The sequence below is a fragment of the Bemisia tabaci genome, chromosome 1, assembly GCF_918797505.1.
Source record: "Bemisia tabaci chromosome 1, PGI_BMITA_v3".
In the NCBI taxonomy this organism is placed as follows: Eukaryota; Metazoa; Arthropoda; class Insecta; order Hemiptera; family Aleyrodidae; genus Bemisia; species Bemisia tabaci.
In genome coordinates this window covers 8244320-8266277 of record NC_092793.1, presented here as the reverse complement: position 1 = coordinate 8266277, position 21958 = coordinate 8244320, and the positions used below count along the sequence as shown (strand labels likewise).

The window sequence follows — 21958 nt, the reverse complement described above, 5'->3', positions numbered from 1 at the left end:
GATGTGTAGATATTTTTGTGAAATGGAATAGATAAGACATTCACAGTGATCTTTAAATCAGTTCCGTGTTCTGAAGTAGGAAGTTCATCTCGATCCTTAAATGTTAATAGCTGTCAATCTGTACACTTGAAGGCCCACTGTGCCTTCATTTGAAAATGTAGGGAAAACAAACCACTCAGCAACAGTTGTTTTACCCGAGCATTCTACATATACTTGAACCCGTGGAGTCGCTTGTGAGCAACTCATTTATTTTTTAATTTTTACTTTCTCGCTCCCATAGGGTAGAGAGGAAGTATTGTCATCCTCCAAGAAAAAAAAAGAAAAAAAATTTGAAATTTCATCATTTTTTTTTTTTATGACAATCATTTTTATTCTTTATTTTTTTGTTTTTTTTATTTAATGAAGGAGCAAATCATTCCATTGCTATCTCTTGAGACTTTTGCGTTAGTTTACTCACTTTTTCAAGGTACCCATGAAGATCTTCGGGTAATTACGTATTATCGTTGAGGTTGTTGTTTCATCCACCAATGAAATATGTACGAAAATTTTGAAACACGTAGAGGAATTTCTCAATCATATCGTAGGAATTAGTACTCGTAGTAGTAAGTTCTGTTTTATTTTTATTCATGCTGGTAAAAGAAGATGTTGACGAGGTTAAAAATTATACGCGCCATTATGTTGTCCATTTAATTAGAGGTATAGAGATGGAGAGGAGACGAAGATAATACAAGTTGAAGTTTGCGTTGTGTACGTGCAGAGGTGGAACTGTATGAGAAGGGAAGTGGAAATAAATTAGAGCAGTAAGCAAGGGCGGCATGAATAAAATCGATAAGTACGTCATGTACAATTCAGAATGGAGACATTATTGCTGGCGAATCGAGCTTCGGGAGCAATGAACGTATAATAGGTTTCCCTGGAATCACCCCCTCATCTTTTCCTCTTAGCCTCTATTTTCTTTTCTTATAAAATGTCATCTTTAGCTACTCCCGCTTCCTCTGAGATAGGTATAAAAAAGGGGAAAGATAAAGTTCCTAATGCAAAACTCAACGTTAGAGCCGAAGAGATGAAAGCGCGTTGATTAATAAATTGTTGTACACAAGGTTTATCACTCATCCGATGTGCTCTTTCCAACACTGAAGAAAGTACGGTATCCATTACATGAACAATGATAATCCTAGGGGAATTTTTCATAAGTATAACAAGAATTTTTCAAGAATGCATAACGCAATTCGCACAATCAAGATTTGTACGCCTTACAAGCAGGGGCAGACTGGCTTTGGAAAGCGGCTGAGCGGCTTTTAACTTAAATACCTCGGGAAGCATCATTATTGACTCGTGAAAATGTTGAAGATCAAATTTGCGCAAAATTACGCTTTTGCTACTGAACTCAAATTAGCAGTTCTGTTACTGTTCAGTGCATTTTCCTTTGTCATTTTCAACGCCAGAGTTGGCCAAGAGGCTGTGAAAACACTGCAAATCTCATCTCATTTTCCTAGACTTTTTGAAAAGTTGGCTACAGTGCGACAATAATGTATTGGTCTTTGTGAAGAACTATGCAAATATTTCCTGCAAATAACTAGGGTCCTTACATTACCGCTCTTTGCATGTTTCAAAGCTCTTATTTTAGGCCTTTGTAACGCTCTCTTGTAAATCTCATCTGACGCGCAACGATGTTTATCTTTTTTTTGCGCATTCTTGAGTTCTGTTTGAAACCCCAAAACGGCTTATTTCGTTAAAATTGCTTTAAATTTTTTAAGCAACTGCTTCCAAACTTCTGTGCGGCCTATGAGGCTATAGGAAATTAAAATGAAATTGTGCCTAAAAATGAAGAGCGGAACCTTCTTTTCGGTATTCAAGTTAGGTTTGGATTACCTAAAGCGACTAAGCCAACTCCGTAACAATGCGTGGAGTATCGCGTCAAGATGAAGGCGCCTGTCTTTCGATCTTTGGAGTCTCCTACGAGTGAAACCTTCATCATGAAATCTGTCTTATTGGAAGATCATCTATTTTCTCACGTTGTTATTGTAACCTTAAAAACAAAAGAGGCCATAGCTAATCAGCGCCGCCCCATGACACTGACCAATATAAATCTTTGTCAATCAATTCTAATGAGAGGTGCGTCTCTGCACTTTTCATTTTATGATGGAAAAAATGGCCCCTCCATGCTAAATGCCGATTTCATGTATTTTTTCTAATCAAAATTCCTCGTAGAACAAGATTTGCGCAATGGAAAGCATTGAAAGTAAGGATATATCGTTTTTTTGATGCATCGGATGTGTTTAGTTAGGTCACGCAACTAAACTAACTCTCCGGTGAAGCTGAAAGTATCATTCGAATTGAAGGCGCCCGAATACTGAATTTGCACACACCGTTTCTACAGCTTCTATCAATAGAACTTTAAGCGTTCTCAAACTGAAAGGTGCGAATTAAAGCATTTTGTATTCTTCAGAATTTCACGCACAACGTGAATTGTATACCGAAAATCATTTAGATTAATTCCTAACCATGATAATAACGGTTTTTGATGCACGAATTCTCAGCTCCTGCTCATGAAAACAGCCCTAATCTACTTGAGATAAAATCAGCGGCGCCATAGTCTTTCTCGCAAGATTTTACGAAGGAAAAGTACTACATCACATATCTCACACGCATGCAAGGGCTCCTTTTACAAATTGAGTAAACTGTTGACCCTTTGGTCCCATCGGCCTTAGGTCTTGGTCGGTCAGAAAAAGGCGATTAGTATCTTCTCAGTTGGTTCGAATAAATTTCTCTCTTTTTCCCCCCTTCCTCTGCTTTTCCTCATTTGGTTTTTCTTGTTGTTCAGCGTCCTATATAGGTCCTTTGGTATTGGTCGTTTTAGGGCACCGTTCCAGTAGGATCTAAGTACCCGATTACCTATGGCTAGCTTTGGTGCCCCCTTTACAATGCTGAAAATGATGAAACATCAGAATATTCAGGATATTTACAACGTTGCAATGTTTTCCACGACGCTTTCCGTTTTAGCCCCTCTCTGACAAAATCTTCGTGAAAAGCAGCGGAACGTAGGTATTGATAGGGAGGTGATGGACCTGGCAACACTGCATACTTACAGTGCTTACACAGCGTAAGGGCAATAAACTGGGAGGATGGGAATGGGAATTATTCTTCCTCCTCCATTTATTTCTTTTCCCCTCGACATCTTGCTTCCCCTTCCCCGCGCCGCGTCGCAAGTCGTCGCCACGTCGCTCTGCGCAGATGGACGTCCTTGCCGTTTTCTACCAACTGACAATGAGTGTTCCTCAGGTAGATCAAATAATCTCAAATTATTTTCTTATACTTTTGGCAACACCGCAACCCTCCTTCCGCTCCCTCCGTGTTATTCCGGCAGCCATCTTGGCGTTCCATTGTTTGTTTCCTAGGTTATGGAAGTATTCTTCGCCGGTTGAAGTTTCATGTTTTATTGTTATTAGATTTTGAAATTGTTACTGTACGCGATCATTCATTTTCTACTTTCCAGCATTTATTATGAGTGACTTCAATCCTCAGGTACACATTCACCTTCAATTTTCTCTAACACTCGTTCTGTCCGTGATGGAAAGTAGCCATGTGCTGTATCCTAGGGTCCCTCCCCATGAATTTGTATCTTATCTGCCCACCCGGCTCACAAGTCAAGAATTGGTTTCATTTCCAACAATGTACTCTGCGAATCTTACATATTTCTACGCGTCCATCAACTCTGAAAACTGTTCAGGAGTACATTGCAATGGCCAAAGTGCGAAACAATGTATTCCCGTCAATTCTTGCAGAATTCCTGTCATTCTTTATTCTTTTCCTGGAAAACTAACCAACATAATTTCCCGAAAACTTCCTTGATTTTTCCCCTCCAATGGTAGAATATTCAGGAAAGATTTATACGTTTATTATTCTGGTTCTCCGCACCAAGTACACCCACGCAATTTTAGAGTACTCTAGACGACCAGCTGGCATCAAGTCAGCATTGAAAGTACAAAAATCAGAAAACATTTAAATTCGAATGGTGTATCTCCTGTCGCACCCTGAAAGACTGGCCAATTGACTTAGCGCTGATTCCCACTGTAGATAGTGTCCTTTGTCCTTGAAATCCGGTAACTTTATTGTTAATTGTCTCAATTCATAGAATTTACACTTTTGTACGACTAAACAGTTGTATTCGAGGCCACAATATCAGATCTGGAATCTTGTTTTTAGCTTACAGATAGCACAATGTATTCGGAATGGTGAGTTCTGCCTCTCTATTCCACATGCTCACAGTCCCTTGTTATCGTAAATTATCATTATAAATTTGCAGCAGGCAGTGTTTAACAGATAACTTTTTTCTATGTTCCAGGGAATGATGGGAGGTCACATGGGCCAACAAACGCATTTATCATCTCAACAACAGCAACAACAAGTCAACCCTAGTAATAATTACATTCAACAACCAAATCAACAACAGGTGTGTATCTATTTCATCTTTTCAAAAGCCATGCTCAAAGTACCTAAATCCAAATCTTAGTATTCAGTTTTCCCTTCAGTTAACATTGAATTAAGTACTTGGCATTTAAATATCTCAACTGAAAATTCATAAAAGGGTAATGAACTGTCTAGATATCAAGCATTTTGCTGTCATCTTTAAGAACTGCACAATCTGACAGCGATACACATTATCGCGTGACCACTAAATCCGTCGAATGTCATTATGATAGTCAGTACCAGATATTGACGACGTAAGTCTTCAATCCCAGATCTTGTTTGTGGTGTCGAAAAATCTCCGCCTCTATGCTTTTTTTTTAAAGGAGAACAAATTGACATCATTCCTTGAAGTTTTTGCAGAATTTTCTGTGCACAGAGAAGTATAATAAAGGCAGTTTCAAAGAATTGCCGTTGAGTAGTTTTCTGTTTAAAAAATCAAGTATGACAGGAAGTTTGCGACGTTGCAAACCGAGTTATGTGATTGCCGACTTACACCGTTGATATGAGGTTGGACCGATCTACTTTACATGTTGCGGTAATTATTTTTAATGAGCAGCAATATCTAGATTGAAAAATATCTTGTAGGAACCTAACTGTATCTTAACATGTACCTTTTCACTGAAAGTGATCTTATCAATTCTTTATAGAGCCCTACAGGGCTCACAGAGGGGGGATCATTAAACCTCAACCAATAAATAATCAAATTATTGTGATAAAAAATGTCTTCATGAGTTAGAGCTTTGTAGACAGGGTCGTTTGATGAAGAAGGAATACAGTTTTAACAATTAATTAGCTCTTTGAAACTTATTAAATACGATCACTTATGACTCATTTTGAAACTTCTATGCTCCTTTCAAATACACGTGGAATTGTTTGAACCTACAAACTTGTGGGAGGTAAGAGGACTAAGCTTTCTGCAAGCATTTTTCCTTTTAATCTCTTAGTAAAACTCAAGTAGATAGGCTTTAGTTTTCGCCATTTGTCAATAACTTCTTCCCTTAAATTGATTCCCGAATCTAATTCAGATTATGAGTACAATTTCTCCCGTTTGTCAATTGGTTTCGCAAGTTTATTTAGAAGTGTAGTGGTGGTGTTACAGGTAAACAACTGCACTGGACCCCCTCCTAGTAACGTAGTGACAACAACAGACAACAACATGGATCCTCCTCAACCTACCATGACATGTATACGGTCTGGATGCACAAACCCATCTGTAGTCAATTCTGAATGGGAAGATGAATATTGCAGTAATGAATGTGTTGTTACTCACTGCCGGTAAGTTTTGCTACGTTCTCTTTCTTTTCAGAAATGGACCACTAGACAAGGTACGAATTTAAGCGATCTGATACATGTTTCTTAAGCAGAATTTCACGTAGAAAACGATTCACACAACGAAAATTACGGAAACCAACTCCTAACGAAGATATTAACGTTTTTATTTCACATTGGTTACGAGGAATTTGAACTGTCCGCTCACAAGAAACTCAAAACTCTACGTGAGTCAAATCGCCCACTACAACGATTTCAGCAAGCTTCTCAATCGAGCAATGTTCATTTCCCATCATGTGTTGTTCAAACTATTAGCAATTTGCTACAACTGAGCCAAAGCGTCAAGATTGAGGTTGCCAGATTTTTATATCGCAGAGACTGTCATGACAACGTTTAGCGCGCGATGTGAATCACGTAGAGCATTGAGTTTTCATGAGCGGGTGGTCTGAATTCACCCATTAAGAATCATTAAATATCTTCGTAAGGAGTTACTTTCGGTAATTTTCGTTGTGTGCATCGTGTTTTACGTAAAATTTTGGTTAAGAAACATGTATCAGAATGCTGAAATTCGTACCTTATCTAGTGGTCCATTATGAAGGTGGCTCCAGTGCCAAATCTAATTCTGTTCTTCCAAAAAATTGTTGCTTACGGAATTGTACTGTCAGTTATGGTTGGAGCTATAATCAATTTTGGGAGCTTTTTGCCCTGTGCAAATGGGTGTCATGCCTTCTCATAAGGGCTTTTTTTTTTTTATGCGGATCGCAGTGGAACGCGGTGGATCGCGATGAACATCGGTATTTTTTTATTCCGTTCCTCAGTCGTGATCCAAGCGTTCCAGGTGGATCAGGGTGGAACGCTGGATCGCTCTTCCGAGGTGGGGCGAGCTCATGATCCACTGTGATCCTAACCTAATGCAAGGAAATTGCCGTCCCCAACAAATCAAAACAATAACAAATCGAACCAAATTCCAAGTTTGGATTTTTTTATCACTTGGAACACTTTGGATCGGTCCGGATCGCTCAGGATTCCGATCCATGGCGTTCCACTGCGATCCACCCTGATCCTTGATAAAAAAAAAGCCCTATAGTGAGCCAGTCTGTTCCTGCTAAACTAGGCCTCACATTTACTAAATCAAGAGATAGTCAGCCAAGGCAGTAGGACATTCTAATGCTTAAGCTGCGTTTTAACCGAAGCTTTATCTCTACGGTGCTATCAGATTTTTAAAAAATGTACACCACTCTAGATCTGAAGGAATGATCTTTTCCTGGACAAAAGCTGTAAATAATAATGAAAAACTAAATTTTCTCTTTTTTGGCAAGTGGCTCCGAAAGTGTCGTACAAACTTATTATTTCCTTTTCTGATCCTTACTGACACCCTGGATTTGTTGAGAGGATATTATCAAAACAGCAATTCTACAGTTGATCATTGGTTATTGCCAAAATATCTCTCCTCCAACCTGGGATGATCTGCCATCAGATGTTCCCTTTTTAGGCACGCCTTAGCTTTTATATTTATTCTTGCATATTCTGCTGGTCGAGCAGACTGCTTGTTATAACTTCCATTAGCTCTACAAGATATTGAACCTTTATTTATATCAGCAAACATGGTTTCAAAAATTGATGTGCAAGAGATTTTACTACATAACAGTTCTAAATACTGTGAATTTTTGAGTCCCTTTTCTAATTTCAACACTAAAGCTTCATCGCTCTTTTAATTTTTCTTTCAGTAATTTGTCGTCTCTCTATTTCGCTCTCATGCCTAACTGAACACACAATATTTTCAATGCACTAATTCTATTTTCTTTATATTTGTTGCAGAAATGTTTTTCAAACTTGGGTCGCCTCCAACCAAAGCAATTCTTAGTTCATCTTTCTGGCTTAAGACATCTCTTAAATTATGTTGTATTAAGACTCTTCTTAATCCTAACTAGCATTAAACACAGTTGTTGTCTGTTCTCTTTATTTCCTATTTACTATTTGACTGTGTATTGTGTAACTAAAAAATTATTGTAGAATTTTAGTTTCAAATTGTGGCCCAAAATGTTATGTTTTTTATTGTAATTTTTTCCAATTTTTTCTCCCTCCCCCTAACTATTGCAATAACCTAAGTCCTTTTTCTGTCTTAGGGTATGATAAAGTTGTACATAAAAGTTTGTAAATATTTTATAGTTAAATATATAAATATATTGTCATCGTAATTATTATTACTACTATTATTGGTTATTATCATTATTACTGCTACTGAAATTACTACAGTTATTATCATTATGATTATTACTCTATATGACTATGATTGCTACTCTATTAAAATACAACTTTTGAAATTTGGAGTCTCAATAGGGCTTAATCTGTAATAAGTATCGTTTTTGAATTTCGAAAGCTTTAAAATCTACACTAAGTCCTTGTTGATGTAGTAATTCTTATTATTAATTTTATTATTATTGATTGATAATTATTATTAATCTTTATTATTATTGCTATTATATTATTGTAATTTAAAGTTCAATTCGGAGTTTTTATTCAGTATTTCCCCTAGTACTCATCTTTGAAAAACAAATTGATACCCACCAATTATCTACCAGAACCTTTCATATACCTGTCGCCATTAGTCAAAAGATAATCAAAGGTGAAAGTTCAACTTTCATAGCTCAACAAGAAACGAGACTGAACAAATTGACAATTTACTGTTTTAATACCCATAGCTTTCAATGGGCCATGAAATAAGGTCTGAACTGTAAATAACAATATTTTCTCATCAAATTTTTTATAGAGAACAGCTCACCCGACAAGAAATTCGGAAATCAATCCCTGAGCAAGATATCATCAAGTACTTTCAGCACAGGTCAAATGGAAGTTAGACGATACAAACAATGATTTATATTTTTGCAATTTAATCAATGTAAAGCGTATACTTTTATACCTTGTTGAGGAGTTGATTTTCTGACTTCCCACAGAGTGATTTATTTCCCCTAGGCAATTTTGAAGAAAGAATTTGTTTAATTGTGCTCATTAAACTAAGTTGTGAAAGTGTGGACAAAAATTAAAATGCACGATTTAATTTAATATAAATTATATTAATTTTGGAAAAAACTTAAGCTTTAAAATTTCGTCGCTCCAGCGGCGGGTAAAGATACAAGATTTAAGGCTAGAAAATAACACATTTTTAAACATCTGAGTGAGAAGAAACAAGTCTTTACATAAATCCTTACAAATGCATACAAATACATACTTAACGCATTCGACAGTAACAAGAGATGCAAAACTTGCAGTACCGCCAGGATAATGCTACCTCATACGTCCTTCATTGCAAATCGAATTTACACTTATTAGAATTATTCTCATAGAAAAATTTGTAAGACGCAAATAATACTTAGAAAAATATTTTTAAAAAGTTTTTGAAGAGTCGGCTGCAAATGATATGTTGCTGTAGCACAATCCTGGCACCTTCGAAAGGCTTATCACATCCCTTTTTACCAGAGAATGCCTCATTAAGGGGAGATATTGGGGAAAGGCCTTATATCACTGGACCAATGAGAGTGCAAAGATATAAATGCAGAGGTGCTTAATCAAGAATTATTCTTCATGGAGCACTTCTAATTGAATTAATCCAACAAATAAAAGAAAAATTGGACCAATATTTATCTTAAAGACTCGGTAACCAAAATTCAAGTTCCAAGAAAAACAGGGGAAACAGTGCTTTATCTTTTGAGTCAAGAAAATGTTAATGCCTTCAGGATACCTGTTGGAACTGGACTCGGAAGGTTGAATGCACACCGATTGGCACACTTTATTTCTGGTTCTCTTGAGACCTGGATTTTGGTGCTTTGGACCTTCAGAAGAAAATTGGTTCAATTGTTAGAGGGGGAAAATGGGATTTTTAAATGGAGGAACTTACATGAATCTTAACAAAGTTTATTCAGTTACTATTGATACAAAACTAAGCAGATGCCTGGGGAAAAGGTATTCTCTACGATCTTCCCCTTCATTCTTGTTTCACCAAAAAGATTTTGAGGGAGAAACTTTCATGTGCTAAGAGGTTCCGCCAAGGCAATTTTCTAGGCAAACGTACGGTTTTGATGTCTGTTGATAAGACAGTATTTCAATCTAAAATTTGGGTTACATGATACATGAAAACTTGATGAGGGAAAAATTCTAATGAAGCTTCAGTTATTAGAAAGAAAACAATCGTAAATATTCCATTTGAGAGGGGCAAATATTTGTTTGCAATGACAAATTTTTTCGAAATGTATGACATGTGCTTAAATTGGCACACACTGTCTAAGAAAATTGGGATAATTTTAGGGGCACAATCATATAACATGAAAATCACAATTCTAAAAACCACATCGTGTGAAAAAAAGAAAACAGCAAGTGAAGATTTTGAAAAGAGTAAATTACAATGGAGGGAGAAAATAAAAGATTACAGCGACACAGGAAACTTTGAAACATAGAGGAGAGGATAAGAGAAGGAATATGTATCAGAATATTTACAAATTCAACTAAAGTAAAATCTGGGACTCAGAAAAAAGAGTGAAGATTATTCAAGTGATAAAGATTAAAAGATAAAGTAATTACAATTATTGACACATTATTATATACAGAATATGACTAAATCCAAGAAAATAAAAAAATTAAGCAATCAAAAAAGGAGGGGGAATAAAAATAATAATAAAAAATTAGAGACACAGGATACAACAATTCTATAATTGGGGTCAAAGTCATCCTCAGTTAAAAAAAATTGAGGAGGCTCAAGTGCCTTTAATATTATAGTAAGCGTTTTAAAATTTGATTTACTGCCAGGACGCTTACAGTTATTTTTGATTTAAAGATAATGGACAACAAAATAGCTTCACTCAAATTGATACCAGAAGATTCTTCTAGAGTCCTACTAGATAAGCAGGCAAATAAGAATAATAATAAAATTCCTACAGGACTGAAGAAAGATCGAGCATTATCTCAGGAACATTCATCACTTAAAGTCTCCAATAAGATCGGTAGTAATTCAAACCCCACTAATGTAAGAGCCAAGGTTAGAAATTTTTCGTCCTTTTTAAAACTCAATCTGAGCCCACAAAATGGCTGCTGTTTGAGCGTTTAAACAGAATTTGCATTCTAGAACTTTTTGAAAGCAACCAACATGACATCATGAGGATCCGTAAATCAACAGTTATTGAGCCTTTAGAAGTGAATCAAATATTTAGATATAATATCCTGAAAGGGTGGTCTCACAGGTTCAGGCAGTTTAAATTAGAGGAAGTTTGTAACAAATGTCACAATACAGTTTATCTACTGACGATTATTAAAAGAGATTAATCTATGGACTTTCTTCTAGTAATTGATTAGAAATTGAAGCTAAAATTTAAACAAAAGAATAAATTTGATTTTAAAATTTAAATAAGGCTGAAATTGCTACCTTCTCAAAGTGCCAGTAGAGGATTTAGGCAGCAATGCAACTGCCGCCTCACAAGAAGGTTTACCACAGACCGCAAAATGTTAATATGTCGCATCAACATCAACAGTACAAGAACATTAAATTTCAAAACTAACGTTAATACTCGCTTGCAGACTTGCTTTTTCATCAGATGTTGCGCCAAGCAACTCGTGAAAAATCAAGTCTGCGTGCAAGTAAATACATAATACAATTAATTTTGAACTGTTTATAAGATTCCCAGAGAAAGCAATCGTAAAGAACTGATTAAAGCCAAGGACATCCTTCAATTTTCTTTTTATCATAACGTGATTATGAATTTGACCCCAGGAAGCTGGAAAACTTCCGCAAATTTTTGGTTTCACTACATCAACTTCCTTCCACAATATCGTTAAAATTTTACAGTAATAAATATAATACAATGTGTACAGTGTAAACCCATGCACGGATAGAGATCAGCTATTTTCATTTTGGTTTCAGTATGACCCTTTTCCTGGCATGAACTCCATCTGAGGCAGCTAACATAGTGAGAAATTCGAAGACCTATGAACTAATGGATTGAAAATTTAGTGGTGCAGTAATTTTACAAGCTGGCCTCACTCTTTGGAAAAACGAAGACCTGAAGTTTCACCGAATAAGTACTCTTAAACAAATCATTGGTCATAACTGATGATGAGAAGATTAGCCAAGCTCAAAATCTGGTTTAGTGCTTATTGAAACAGAGAAAAGACTGACAGCTGTTACAAAATTGAATTTGTTTCTTTAAAGAAAAAGAGATTAAGATACATTTATGCAGTGAAGTTTGAAAACAGGTGCAGAACAGTGGCGAGGCATGAATTATAGAAAATCGATGCTTCTCCATTTCAACCTAAGGTAAAAATCTATTATTAAGGTCTTCGTCGCAAACAACCTGATATTCAATCTTTTTATCTAGGATAAACGACAAATCAATGAATTTATTGAAAAGCACGATGCCACTTGTGTAGAAGTCACTATCTTGCGTTAAGCCTCTCAGTAAAGCTGAGTCTGCAGTCAATTACTGTCATTTGGATCTTTCCACGAAGCATGACCATGTGACAGACATACCATCAGGCACCAGCACCCCACAATCCTTATACCACGATCCTACTCTTTTTTGGAACTGAGCCAGATATTACAAGACATTTTAAACTAGAACTGGATTCCTGAGAGCTTTGAGATCAAAACTTGCGGAAAAAATTATTATCTCCTTACAATTTGATATTAAACTGTTGGTTGCTGGTGCTGGACATCATCCATAAATTTAGAATGCCGTCAGACACCAGTCGTTGCCACAATGGAGAATTTGCAAGGGTCTGAAATTTGATGAATTTCCTGTTTAAGTGGAATCCTCTGAGTGAACTGAACACGAAGATACCCTTGATTCATAAATTGAGCGATTATTAGAGGAGATATGACAAAATAACCGATTCTGCTAAAATACATGTGTTTAAATGGAAAATGCCGCCAGATGACGTCACAAGGCGGCGCATTTTCTCACTTTTAAATCAATTTTTCTCCAATTTCCCATGTCAGAAAAAAATTATGAAAAATATTGCGAACTCAGCTCATTAGGCACTTTCAGATGAAGCAATAAAAAAATTGCGTGCAAATTCTCCATTGCTAACATATTAAAACGAAAGAATCCTAGTCAATAAATTATAGTCACATAATACTTGAGTTGTGAATTTTCATATGCGTCTTTTAAGAAAGCTTAAAAGATTTTCAGAATGGCTGATTGTTGATTCAAAGGTCAAGGTACACACATTGACTGCATGAATTGAGCCAATGTAAGCATTAAAATGTAAATCAAAATATTCCGCCACCACAGCAAAGTTACATAGAATAGTTTGGCCTGAGTTAAAACTGACAACAATGGATAACAACTAATAAAGATGAAATGGAAATTTCAGCGTTATTAGTGATTCAAGAGAGAAAGATAGGTGTGGATAGCTAATTTGGGAACTTCAGGTTAACACTAACCATAGAGCATTCATGAAAAGTCTTTAAGATCTCTTGTGCTAAGAGTTAGCTTGGCCATTCCTTTGATTGAAATTCAAGGGTTCCAATTTTCGACAAAAAGGTTGTTGTTGCAAACATAAACATGAATTCACAGGCACATATGTAACAGAGAGCAGCTCGTATGAAGAGGATCAAAAGTTTGGGAGAACTCTGTTCAAATCATCGTTCAGAATATTGTTGATGGTACAAATCTTGGATATATGACTGAATATGAGTCCAGGATTGTGATTTGTGTGAAAGCTCTTTGTCTAAAATGACGATATAAAAGCAGTTTCAAATGTATGAAGGTCAAAACATAGCGAACCTTTAGGAGTGAGGTATATACCAGAAACTCTGCATCAGTCATCAAACTAAAAGTAAAAATTTGTAAATTTGGAGCATAGGATAATATATATGTCTCTTATTTAACCTGTTTTGCCTTTAACATACAGTAGAAAATTAATGCATCTCCTTCAGGATAGTTAGTGCGATTTCGGGCCTTGCCTTCAAAGTACTTTTTACAAAATTACCTAGTTACTACGATTCACTCAAATGAGTTGGTGCATGGTTGAATCTAACTTTCTCCGAATTGATTCCTCCCGAGGTAGTAGTCACTCTAGGCAGTTTTCAGCCTTCTTCATTGACAGACAATATTTTATTTTTTCCTCTGAAATCTACAATGAAGCTCATTAAAAATGAACGACAGGCTATGACACAGCTCAATATGAAAAAAAATTGATCAGAAAATTGATAAGTTTGTTAAGAGCAAAATTTTTCGATGAATAATAATTTGCAAAAGAACTGCAACTTGAAACTGTGCTGCACAAAAATTAAGAAAAAAATGTAAACATTTTTTACCCTAGGAGCAGTAAGACGTGGGTTAGAGCGAATGAAAAATTGTTGCTCCCAAACATCAAGAGCTCGACACTAAACCTATTCATGCATTGACTTAACTTACATCTGTTTCAAAACACTGGAGAAAGAAATACTTAGTGTAATTGAACTATCTAAAAACTATTACAATAAGACATTTGAGTGATGTTGAATGATTCTTATTTTCCCTTTTTTTTAATAGCAAGACTAGAAAATGAATTTACAATTCGCTTCTATTTCAAGATTGTTATGATTATGGTATGAGCTTTACATGATGGAAAGAAAAATTTTATCGAGGCAAATCCCGCACCTGTTGACAATAAACCTCAATTCTTTTCAGAGAAATCATGGGCAAAAGACTCGTGAAAAACAGCTTGTTCATAAATGTAATCTTTTTTTAATTTCACGATGATGATGTTGGATTTTCAACAGAATAATATTGTCGTAAGAATCTAAAGCGGGAAGAGTTAATATTCTGAAAAAACCTTAGAGTCATTAGACTTAATTTTTACTTAAGGCTGTCGCTGAAAATAGCTCTAATACATCTTATGACTGTTAGTGGGGATGAATCGTTCACGGGGAGCTGAAGTCCCTCATAAAGTGAATAATGGACCACTAGACAAGGTAGGAATTAAGGTAAAGTACTGCACTGCAATGTTATCTCTCCTTAATTTCATGAGGAGAATCAATCAAAGAATACGAAGGCTGGAAATCAACTCCTAGACAAAATCTAATTACATATTTACAATTAACATTGATTAAAGGGACAAAATACAAACGATGTCATTTGTCAATGTAAGTGAAACATAGGTATGCTCTTCTCGATTTTTGAAGCCAGAACTTCGCTTTCGGCTCTCGCTTCAAGAACTGTAGCAATTTCAATTTTAACGACTTTGTACTCTTGCCCGAAAACAAATGTGACCGTCTGTCTGCTGCTGATAATAAAAATGAACAAATTCAGTGCAAGTGCATTTAAGAATGAAAATTCATTTGCTTTTTTCAGTGAGGAGGCTCTTTGTTCATTTTTTTCAAGGAGACTGTCATATTTGTTTTTGGCCAAGACTAGTTGTTGAAATTCAAATTTAGTGGCGGGAGCCGCAAGCCAAGTTCTGGGGCATACCTACGTTTCACTTGCTTTGGTCATTCGTATTGTCTACCTCCTATTTGGTCTGTGTTAAAAATACTTGTTAATATTTCGTTCAGGGGTTGATTTTTCAACTTCCCATTATTTGAATTTTTTTCTACTTAAGATCATGAAGAGAAAACGTATGACATTTTTTCTAGTTCAGGTCTTATCTAATGGCCCATTACAAAATTAATAATTGTGAAAGGTCAAACCCCAATTATAATGAATCAGATATTGGTATAGTCTTTTTGATTCATGACTAAAACAGTTTCACTGTGGATATTGAAATATCAAAGGGGGAAACCTGATAAAAAACACACGATAGGTCAGTAATCTTTCATGTAGAGGAAGTATGAGCATGGGTACACATAAATCTGATTTTTTTTTCACTTCATAAGAGAAAATTTGACTTAAAATAAAAAATTAAAACTGGCGAAAAGATTTCATAACCGTTTAAGAGTCCTCTTTTTGTCTTTCAGGATTTTTTTCTTATCTGCCGGAACTTTAAGACCTGCATGCTTCTTCGCTAGAGGTCCGTCGGAGGTAGATGTTTCCAAGCCCATTTTTGGAACTTTGGTGGACTGAAATTTGAAGAACAGAATAGATAAAAAACAAATAAGTCTAAAAGTGCTCACAATTTTGTCTCAGTGGTCAACAACGATTCATAAAGAGTAACAAGTGCAGATTATGCATCATCAATTGAATTGGCTTGTGCAAAAACCGCTAAGTAATGCCCATTTTTCCGATTATGCTTTATGGATTATTTACTGTCTATAAAACGTCAATATTTTTCAAGTTAAAATACAACCATCTACGAGGTTTAAAGATCCGTTCTGGGATTACTTACATCCTGAAATGAGTCTTTTTCGTAGTTACATCTGCCCCCGAAGAATATTATAAATAGAAAAACTCAAAAGTGAAAAGATGGATGTAGGTGATTTATGCAAGAGCCACTTCAGTTGGGAATACCCAAGTGGAGAAACTAATGAAGCAAATTACTTTAAATACAAATTTATTTAATCTTTCGAATTGGCTGTTAAATTGATGTTTCTGTCAATGAATGCATGTGTATTCCCAACACAACTCTTTGGAATTAGCAGCTAATCTATATAATTAGTGTTTTGTTAATATTCAGTTTTAAGGAACTTCTAATTTTGCATAAAACAGCTTCCTCGCAAAACCTTCCAAACTCCCATCATCAAACACAAAAAGTTCCAGTTCAGATGAACTTGTATGGACAGCATCCCTCATCTTATGGAACAAGTTTTGGCAAACTGATCAGTTTGTCGAATAAGTTCCGCAAACCGCGCTCATGTGGACAAGACTTTAGCTTTAAAACAAGACCAAAATCAGATCAACAGCTATCTTAATTCTGAAATCACAGTATCAGTTCGGGATTTTCTGGGACACCCTTTATCTGGCATACGTGATGCAGAGCAAAGATACCTCACACCAGACCTTTACAGGACTTCCCTCCCCCTAGTGTATGATATAATGCAAAAGCAGCCCTTTGTATCACAAATGATAACATCTGTCGTCTAAAAGATGAATAATAGTACCATTGTAAAACTTAGAATTTTATTCAAACTAAATAATCAAGGGTGTCTAGTTTTATTTCCTTTTGGGGAATCCTGATTTCTTACTGCTGAGTCCTGATTTCATAATTTTTACAAATCCTGATTTTTTGCAGAGAAAAATTAATGGACGAATGACGGACAATTAACGGATAATAAGAGGATGCCCGACTTTTCTCAAACCCTGATTTTACGACAGAATTTTCCTCAAATGCTGATGAAATCGGGATTAAATCCTGATTGACCTCAAATCCTGATAGAATCAGGAAAATCCTGATGCGAGACACCCTGTAATTCAATACAAGATAATCTGATCACTTCATTTTTTTTCTTCAATTTGAGTTCTCAATGGACGGAATAATTGTTTTGAAAATTTAAAGATCAAATAGTAGATTGCTACTGTGAAAAAATAAAATGGAATATTTTGTCAGGAAGAAAATTGAAAATTTTTTAATGTATTAAAGCCATTTTTGCTATGGACGGTTGACTCCACTTGATAAGTTTCAGGAACGTTTCATGACATACTGGTATTGAAATCAGAGAAGAAGTGCTTCTTACCAATGCATGTATTTCCGTCATCATTTTGGCTCTTTGAGAGTAGTCTTCATAGTGTTCTAAAAGTAATTTGCCTGCCTCCTCATTTAGTGCACTCTCTGCATTTGGAACAATTAATAGACATTTGACAGTCTGAAAAACGAAACACCAAAATTAAATTTGAAAAAAAAAAATGGGTCAGAGATAAAGATACATGGTTAGATTGGAAACATGACAAAAACTCAGAAGAGGGACTCGATTTTGTTGTTGGGTCAAGCACCAAGACTGGTGTTCGAAACTCACCTTCGAGTTTCAGGCATCAAGCTTGATTTTTAGGGGCCATTGAAGATTTGTTAGGGGCCGAATTGACTTTTTGCCTACGTATCAGGCGCATTTAGTGAAAATTCAGAATACAGTACCATGCGTCGAAATTTCAAAATACCACCAAATGGTAAAATTAGGATTTTTTGAGGGGGGAGGACTTTTGGGGGCCACTTTGGCGCAGAGCCTTCATTTTTTAGGCGCCATGATCAATTTCTTAGGCGTGTTAGGCGCCTTTGGGTTTTGAACATAGATCAAGACTTCTCTACGAAATTGATGTTGCTAAAATGAAATATTACCGAGAGAAAATGTGGTTGTAAAAAAGTTAAAGGCTCCTAATGAATAATTAATCAGCTGCTACTGCTAATGATTTTTCTATTCGAACTTCACTTTTCATCTTTTCTCTCTCTCTCCCTCCCTAAACCCTCTGAAAAAAATTAGAATCTTCAGCATTGGCCAACAGCTGTAAGCGTGAACCATTCTGCATTAAAATACCAGACATATTTCCCTACTTTTCGAACTGTGTATAGATGCAAAACGGAAGAGACTTGCCTTAACCCATACAATTCTGAAAAGGAGCTACAAACTTACCAAAAGAATGTGTTTGATTCCAAGGTCAGGTTTCCAATCTCGTTTCAAAGTGTTGACACAAATTTCTCCATTAATTGCAACGTTTGGATGAAAAATTTTTGTGAGAAAGAAAGCCTTGGGAGGAGCCTGAGGAAAATCTTTGCCTAGAGATAATTTGACTCTAAAAACTCCACCAGCATATGGGGTATCCGCTGAAATTCGAAATGAAGATTAATCGATAAAATCATTAAAATTTTGTACAGATTCAAATATACTCAGTTCTGACCATGTCACTCACAATGAAAGGGCATTTCTTGATGATAACATTCAACTTAAATTATAAAGTTGTACTTAAGATAGGGCATGAAATATTTCATTTTCCTCTTTTCTTTTGCTTCATCAGCAAGAATAAAACGCTATTACAACAACCACTGTACTTACGCCCACCAGCAGGCCAATTATTAAAATTGATAGAAAAAGCTATAGACCAGAAAAGACAAAAGAAATCCTATTGGTGGAAGCATGTGGTTGCAATAGACAAAGGAGGTGCGTTATAGACTAATTAACAGCAACCCACAAGAGCCCCTAAGGTTAGTTCATCATTTGCCCCTCAGTCTAAAGGAAACACTCATTTCAACTAACAGGATCGCTTTATACTCCCTATGTCTACTTTGTTGCCTATTACTTTGTCTATCAATTTCAACAATCAGCCTGCTGGATCAAGATAAACCAATCAGGATTGCCAGATGGGAGGGGAGCAATGCATGCTGGATGGCCTCAGACATGGGCTCCCCCCCCCCCCCACCCTTTAGAACCTGCAGTTCTTTACCCTACAGGTACAGGATTCCCATCTGATTGCCAATAGGTCAGTTCTTCCTGCAAGTAGGGGGAGGCAACAGTGAACTAGTGCATGAATTTTGAGGTGCCTGAATTCTGTTTAAAGCCTCTGATTTCCAGTGGAAATTCTTGGAAGATGGCAACCTTAGGTTTTCTAGATTAACAAAAATGTTCATCAAAAGCAACCAATATAGATATAAATTGAGGCAGGCTGTCTTACAAAGAGTCGATTCATTTCAAAGGATTTAAATGGAGGAGAGAGTTTTCAACTTTCGATTACAGGGCTCCCATAATTGTATTCTTCATTTAGAAGGGGAAAGTGACCATTTTAGTGATTCCAGTCTTGATTGAAGTGACCATGCTTACTAGTAGCATGCAAACTTTGACACTTTCTGAATTGTCTTGGCAAGAATGCACGTAATGATCAAGATGTCTTATTCTGTCTTTCGCTTCCGACTGATACTCTTACAATGTTGTACCGCAATAATATAAGTACTGCTTTCAACACAGAAAGAAGTTATCTTTCCAGAAATGAGCAGGAAATGAATAAATAGGTATTGAATGCATGAATGGGTGCAGTTATTTTAGAGCGTTCCATAATTGTGCTTATTGATATAAGAGTAGCTCTTTAAGTTTTGGGACCTTGCTTTAACCATGATTTTTTTTATCACATCCAATGTGAGTCTGGTCCCAACAAACAGACGTAATCTGGGTTTCACCTCATTTATAAGCAGGTTAATTGATGAAAAAATGTGATTGAATGCATACCCCTGTTAAACAAATTTCTGTATGATTAAAAATAGGAAAATATTTACCTGGACCTTCGATACAAGCTTGAATATCAGTGACATCTTGTTCATTTAGGGTCACTTTTATACCTTCTGGGGGATCATGGGCCAGATCATGCATTTCTTTTGCTATCTGTCGAATTATTTGAGGGGATAGATTTTCAACATTCTGCAAAAGAAATAAAAAGTCAAATTGAATAATATACGAAAGGAATAATAAAGGTTCGTGGAGCTTTTATGATTTCCTTATTCCCTGATTTGTTTTCTTCACCCAACTCTAAAATGTCCAAATTCTCAGACTTTTTCTGACCTTTGTTGAGAAAATCATTCGTTTAGATTTTTTTTTCCTCATTTAATTAGGTAAAAAAAATTTTGCCGTAGGACAAAATTTCTGCTTCTAGAAATTCAAACCAAGGAAAAAGGCACATGGAAGTTGTTCATGCTATCTCTAATGCCAACAGCTAAAGTTGCTGTGCTGATGAGCAAAATTCTCGGACTTTTCTAGGTCGCCACATATTCCTTAGCTTTCCGAAACACTAGAAATCCAACAAGAATATAACCTTTCTAAATGATGGTTGTTAGTGGTGATATGAAAGGCTAATGAGCTACAATAAAGCCTGACTCAAGGCCTTGACGAAATTCATAGGACAAATCTTGGTAAAAAAATGTCAGTATTTTGTACTTTCATTAAAGAGATGGCTAACTCTGTGTAATGACTCAAGTAGGTACTCCAGATGTCCTAGATAAATGGTAATAATGCCTACAAAATTGATTCTCACTTGAAAAATGGGCAGTATTTACCTTGAAGTCCAGAGACTTCCCGCACAGAAACAAAATTTAAGTCTAGATTAGATTTTTATTAAAAAGTTAACAAGCATGAAAGTATGTTAAGCCTCATTAGGAGATTAATTTAATAGACTAACCCCTTCAAAATGACTATAAGATTGAGTAGAGGAGCCTTAAAAGCTGGTTAGAGTCTAATAGGCTACTCATAAAAGAGCTGGTAAGTAAAATGGACTGAACATTCTATAACTGGACGTATTTATGCTAAAAGAAACTATGTAGAAGTGGAAAGATGGGGTGTACCCTTGGAAGCTGGATAAGAAACAATGTGGTCAGTGGATGTAGTTCCTTTTGAGAAAATGGAAAAGCAGGATTTGACATTAAATCAAAAGGAACTGGGCGCTAACTCGTGAGCCGTGGGCAGCCGCACAAGAGTCTTGTGGACAGGGCTCATGAGTTACAGACTGATGATCTGGTTGTCGTCACTCGTGTCGCACCTCCTCATAGTCCGTCCTCACCGCTGACGTCACTGGCACTTCTAAAGTCCCATTCATTCTTAGGGCCCGAGCACAAGCGAGCACACCCCATCTTCCCACTACCACATAGTTTGATTTCCCATAAATACGTACAACTGTGCTGATTGAAAGTGAAATTGTCGGTCAATTTTCAGCTTCGCTATCCGCTGGTCGCTACAGGCTCAGTTTGTTAAGACGCAAAACTAAGGTTCCGACTCTCCAGACTGAACGTCATGAGGTTGCAGATATTATTTGTTTCGATGATATCACCTGCATCAAACTATAGTGGAAGCCTGATTCTTTGCAGAACAGTTGACTTGACCCATAGAGTACATAGGGTCATAATGAAAAAAAAAAAAAAAAAAAAAAAAAAAAAAAAAATAAAAAAAAAAAAAAAAAAAAAAAAAAAAAAAATAAAAAAAAAAAAAAAAAAAAAAAAAAAAAAAAAAAATAAAAAAAAAAAAAAAAAAAAAAAAAAAAAAAAAAAAAAAAAAAAAAAAAAAAAAATAAAAAAAAAAAAAAATAAAAAAAAAAAAAAAAAAAAAAAAAAAAAAAAAAAAAAAAAAAAAAAAAAAAAAAAAAAAAAAAAAAAAAAAAAAAAAAAAAAAAAAAAAAAAAAAAAAAAAAAAAAAAAAAAAAATAAAAAAAAAAAAAAAAAAAAAAAAAAAAAAAAAAAAAAAAAAAAAAAAAAAAAAAAAAAAAAAAAAATAAAAAAAAAAAAAAAAAAAAAAAAAAAAAAAAAAAAAAAAAAAAAAAAAAAAAAAAAAAAAAAAAAAAAAAAAAAAAAAAAAAAAAAAAAAAAAAAAAAAAAAAAAAAAAAAAAAAAATAAAAAAATAAAAAAAAAAAAAAA

At 35.4% G+C, this 21958-nt stretch overlaps 2 protein-coding genes across 6 annotated transcripts in view; one reads left to right on the top strand and one right to left on the bottom strand.

Annotated features, from left to right (window-relative positions):
* Positions 1 to 8245, top strand: part of LOC109038954 (uncharacterized) — a 228798-nt gene extending 220553 nt beyond the window's left edge. For 4 of the 5 annotated variants that reach the window (XM_019054234.2, XM_019054239.2, XM_072306521.1 and 1 more), the window contains 3 exons: positions 4346 to 4453; positions 5570 to 5745; positions 7558 to 8245. In XM_019054234.2, coding sequence (XP_018909779.2) covers positions 4346 to 4453; positions 5570 to 5745; positions 7558 to 7603 — 330 coding nt within the window. In that variant the 3' untranslated portion in view covers positions 7604 to 8245. Of the gene's footprint in view, positions 1 to 4345; positions 4454 to 5555; positions 5746 to 7557 lie in introns of all 5 variants that reach the window. The other variant, XR_002009658.2, reaches the window with a different exon arrangement.
* A 547-nt stretch (positions 8246 to 8792) lies between these two features.
* LOC109038970 (ubiquitin-conjugating enzyme E2 S) lies at positions 8793 to 20003 on the bottom strand. Its single transcript, XM_072306532.1, has 4 exons — positions 19837 to 20003; positions 18206 to 18396; positions 17318 to 17446; positions 8793 to 15766 (listed from the first exon to the last, which is right to left on the bottom strand). Exons 1-4 carry the CDS (start codon positions 19928 to 19930, stop codon positions 15629 to 15631), a joined length of 552 nt encoding a protein of 183 aa, XP_072162633.1. The 5' UTR covers positions 19931 to 20003; the 3' UTR covers positions 8793 to 15628.
* Positions 20004 to 21958: the final 1955 nt, after the last annotated feature.

What these genes read in the sequence shown, in the direction of transcription:
- LOC109038970 (XM_072306532.1), bottom strand. Translation starts at nt 19,930, where the DNA reads ATGCATGATCTGGCCCATGATCCCCCAGAAGGTATAAAAGTGACCCTA. An exon ending in AGCTTGTATCGAAGGTCCAG is followed by an intron (nt 18,397 to 19,836) that starts GTAAATATTTTC and finishes TTCGAATTTCAG; the next exon opens with CGGATACCCCATATGCTGGT. An exon ending in TGACGGAAATACATGCATTG is followed by an intron (nt 15,767 to 17,317) that starts GTAAGAAGCACT and finishes TTCAAATTTCAG; the next exon opens with TCCACCAAAGTTCCAAAAAT.